Below are 4652 nucleotides of genomic sequence, written 5' to 3' on the forward strand. Positions count from 1 at the left end.
TCACCAACACCGATGCGTATCAACAACGACATGAAGTTCGATCCTTCTTTAAAACCCCACGCCGTTTTGCCACTAAACATCTCAACTACAGCGCATCCCAAAGCCCACACGTCACCTTCTGATCCATATTCGTTATCGTTAACGGCTTCCGGCGCCATATACAACGGCGTACCTCTAATCTGAACTCCTTCGTTTAACGCCGTCACTTCCCCAACCCTCTTGGCCAATCCGAAATCGGCAATCTTAACGGCGCCGTCACCGAACAACAGAATATTCCCGAGTTTTAAATCGCAGTGAGCGAATCCGTTAGCGTGGATGTGTCGTAGTCCTCTGAGCACCGATCCCGTGTGACGGCGTACGGTTGATTCCGGTAGACCTTCACCGCCTAGTTTCTTGAGATAACTCTCCAAGCTCCCTCTGGAAGCGTATTCCAAGAACAAGTTATGCATCTCTTCTCCGTTTTCAACCGTCCGATCATCGCCGAAACATCGTACGATCTCGTCGCATTCGTCTCCGAGCTTGTCCAGTACTGCTTTCTCGTTCGCCAACGAAGCAGCGCCGTATGAGTCTGCGGATTTCACGGCCATGAACGTCGGAAACTCTCCGGAACCGTTATTAGAAGGCGACGACGCTAGACTCACTGTAGAAAACGTTCCGTATCCGATCGTTTCTCCTCGAATCCACTCCATCGAAGCAAACACGATTTGTAAGAGAATTCAAGAGTTGAGGGAAAATAAAATTAAAGAAACAGAGCACAAAAGCTCATGTCACGGTTAATGCTACTTCTTGGTGTGAGTTCCTCCATATATATATATATACTGAGTTTTTTTTCCCTCACCACAGAAAATAATAAAAAATTAAGGTTACGATTTTTTATTTTTGTAATAATATAATTAAATTTGCAAAGTCTGAATTGTTGGGAGTAATTAATGCACGTGACGAGAGGAGATTTTTTCTTTGTTGGGCTGTTAAACTAAATGTTATTTTAAGCTACGTGATATTTTTATTTGATATGAATAAATATGATGGCACGACTATTGTTTTTGTATAACTTTTAATATCTATCACTCACGAGGTAGATATTTCTTTTTTATTTTAGTGGTAATAAAGTAGTAACATGCTTGATAATTTAATGAGATCATTGATCGTTATTGTTGCTAATAATAAGTCAGTTTCTACTGAATTTGCGTTTAATTATGTTTACTCGTTTTAGGTTTCACAACATGCGTGATATGTTATCAGAAATATTGAAAACCTACTGTAGATTGAAAATTTGAACTTTATTTTCATTCTCGTATAGAGTGATGTGGATCGATGTGTATACATGAAGAGAACTTTCTTTTTAGTTTTTGAATTTAAAAGTGATTGTGGTTGTAATAGCAAATAAATAAATAAATAGAAATTAGATTTGTATAATACAGATAATATTCTTTTCTTGGCCTCTGTTCTGGACTCTCCTCATTTCATATGTTAAGAGTGAATAGGCATAGAATAGAATCCTCCTCGCATATGCCACTCCTTCGTAGCTGTCCCTGGTTATCATTCACACGGTTAGTACTTCGCTAATCACGTTCAGAACTCATATTACATAACATGATTTTTATTGTTAGGTTAACCCAAATATACAATACATATGTGCATATAGAAGAAGAGAAAAACTACTAATGCAACTTGTAACTAAATCATGGCCATCCAATCACCGTGCTTGCACAACCAATATATATTATTAAAAAAGTAGATAGGAAGATATTCATTTTCGACCATATATATAAAACTATACAAAGCAAGTTGGCATTGCAAATTACTTATATTTTGTTTGTACCACTCAAGAATCAAATCCTTTTCCGTTGGAAACGCTTTAACGTAACATTAATATTTCTTCCTACTGCGACAAGCCGCAAAGTGGGGATTCAATTTAGATTTGGGTCAGTTTAGGTTTATTACTTTTGCTAATGACGACTTCTGAGTATTGAGTAATATACGTGTGCTATAAGCTTATTTTTTGACATGTCAATATGTCATATAGTATAACTTATAAGCTTATAACCATGCATGTCCGATCAATTCACAAACGGTGACCAATAAAACTGACTAATTAACTAGCTAGATACTTTTAATTTATACAATAGTAGTTCATTAAAATCATTTAATATGTATGTATGTGAACAGTTTATATATATATATATATATATACTTTTATCTAAGTTTATTTTTTCTTTCAATTTCATGTGTAACAATTATTTTTTTTTAAATGGCCAAGAAAAGCGCGGGTGCTTCGTACTGAAGTCATTCGACCCCAACAGACTTACGCAAGTTGCGGCGGCTCTGTTTTTTTATTTTATTTTATTTATATCAGTACATAAACAATAATAATGTAATTCGCCTATAATAATAATGTAATTCAATTCTTCTCTATGACATTTAAAAAAAAAAAAAAGATAATTAACGTTGTAACGGAGCCTGACGAAGACAAGTTGAAAGAAGAAAGAGAAGGTTGTTTTGTAAATTAAATTGTAACACCGTTACCATCACATGCTTCATTTTTATAGAATCTAGAGTGGAACTTAAAAAAAAAAGAAAATGGCGTCCATAGGAACCAATCAAATGAAAGCGTCACATGGACGTGATCCCTAGCCATTAGATTTAGTGGAGTTGCGATCTCTACGAGCATGTCTACTAGTACAACTTGCATTGGCTATTAAATAGTATACAATCTTTATCTTGGAAAGCAGAGAAATGTGAAGGTAAAATGGATATGAAATTATGAACCAACACCACCCAGGCGACTTGGATAATTCACTGAATACGAGGAAAAGAGCAGCCTACTTGCTTACTGGAGTATTATATTATAAATTCAGGAATATTAATTTATTAGAAAAAATATGGTGGCCCACAGTTTATTTCATGGATATTTCATCAATAATTTTGGTATCTTTTGGTATAGTCAGCCCTCTTTCATGGATACTTCATTTTATGTGAATTTTCATAAATTATATATAGCTGTAGTTTCCAATAGTTTGTGAGGCATCTTCGTATCGATCACGTCAGATTCGAGATCTTTTAAACATATGCATGGTGTGGTACCACGAAAATAACTTTATACACTATCGTACAAGTATGTGGTATATACCTTAATTAATTTCTCCAGAAACCCTATCTGATCATATCATTGTGAACATAATATAGAACTTTTTCATAGTTTCAAAGTATAATTTCCCAATCCCACAGTATATGTACGTTTGAAAATATATATATCAAAGTAGGATTATGAAAATATCACTTTGGAAGAACCAAACACATGTTTTAAGTCAATAGCCTATTTATATTCCTCATTAATTATAGGAATAAACGTACAGATCTTTCAACTAAAATTGCGAGGAAATAGTATATATCGGTAGGGGGTCATACACGACTGTCTATTTTAAAGTTGAATCAGAATATTATTGTTGGTTTTTATTCCACGTTCGAATTCAACTTAAACGTGCAAGTAGATTTAACCTTGTAGGCAAAGTCAATAGGGGTCTTTTGAAGATATCCAAAGTTTTGGAATATTCATTGTAATATGGAATTTAGATTGACCCCTTTGAATTAGGAGAGGGCAACGTCATATAACACCCTTTTATTATTTGCATAATCTTTTTTTTTTCTACTTTCCGTATCTTACGATTACGGAAGTCAATCTAAAATATATATCTTTTGAGAAAGAGGACGATTAGTCTTTATTAAAATTCAAATGTTGGTCATCTTTAAACCAAACGCATAATCAGCCGCCGAACGCAAGTTCATGCATTTCAATTTAAACATGTTTCTTCTAATCTTGACTATTATTTATGAGTTTGGGTCAAAGGTAAATCCTTAAACATACAAAATACAAAGTCGTTTTTAATTTTTCTTCCAAGATTGAAATTTTGAAAGAAAAGGCAAAAAAGCCGTCTATTGACCGTTGAAGATAAAGATGAGCTTCTTATATTACACGTGCATGTTTTTATCTATTATGGTATGTATGTGGATATATTGTTAGGTTTTGCAAAACTGAGTAAGCCTGAAAACGATGTATATTTTTTTTCTGCTAATTAATACGTGGTAGAACTTAGCGTTAGCATATGTATGAATATGACCGTTTTCTGCAATCACGCTTCTACAACGTGTTTGAGAAGTGAGAACTATACGTTCGATTATTATTTCACATTCAAGTTATGTTGTATAGAGTTCTATATATCTATGTGCGTGAAACTTAACATCCACATAGCATGAGTGCATGACTATAAAAACAATCCTGTACTGCTTTTGTTTTGTTTAAAAGGACAATTTATATCAGTCATGCATGATTTGCGTTTGTTTTGTTATGGCATCTTACTATTTTACTTACCCATGCACGTTTTCAATTCTGAACTCGGATTCTAAATAATCTACCTACCTATACTTTACCTACAACCCAAAAATTCCTCAATTGGGCCAAAGTAATAGCCCAACAATGTCAAAAACAACGACACAATGATAACAAAGGCCCAAACAACAACCACGGCCAAACCATTTATTTATTTTTAAAAAATCGAGTTCAGATGAAAATATTGAAATTGGAACATGATCAAAATCAAATAAGTCCAAATACATGTGACCCCCCGGAGTTAACTCCCCCCCCCCCCCCCCCC

At 34.4% G+C, this 4652-nt stretch overlaps 1 protein-coding gene across 1 annotated transcript in view; it reads right to left on the minus strand.

Moving 5' to 3' along the window:
• The window catches only part of LOC104727321 (mitogen-activated protein kinase kinase kinase NPK1-like), a 2226-nt gene extending 1436 nt beyond the window's left edge, over positions 1-790 (minus strand). The window contains exon 1 of the mRNA XM_010446394.1: positions 173-790. Coding sequence (XP_010444696.1) covers positions 173-689 — 517 coding nt within the window. The 5' untranslated portion in view covers positions 690-790. The remainder of the gene's footprint in view (positions 1-172) is intronic.

The sequence above is a fragment of the Camelina sativa genome, chromosome 11 (genome assembly GCF_000633955.1).
Source record: "Camelina sativa cultivar DH55 chromosome 11, Cs, whole genome shotgun sequence".
Taxonomy (NCBI): domain Eukaryota; kingdom Viridiplantae; phylum Streptophyta; class Magnoliopsida; order Brassicales; family Brassicaceae; genus Camelina; species Camelina sativa.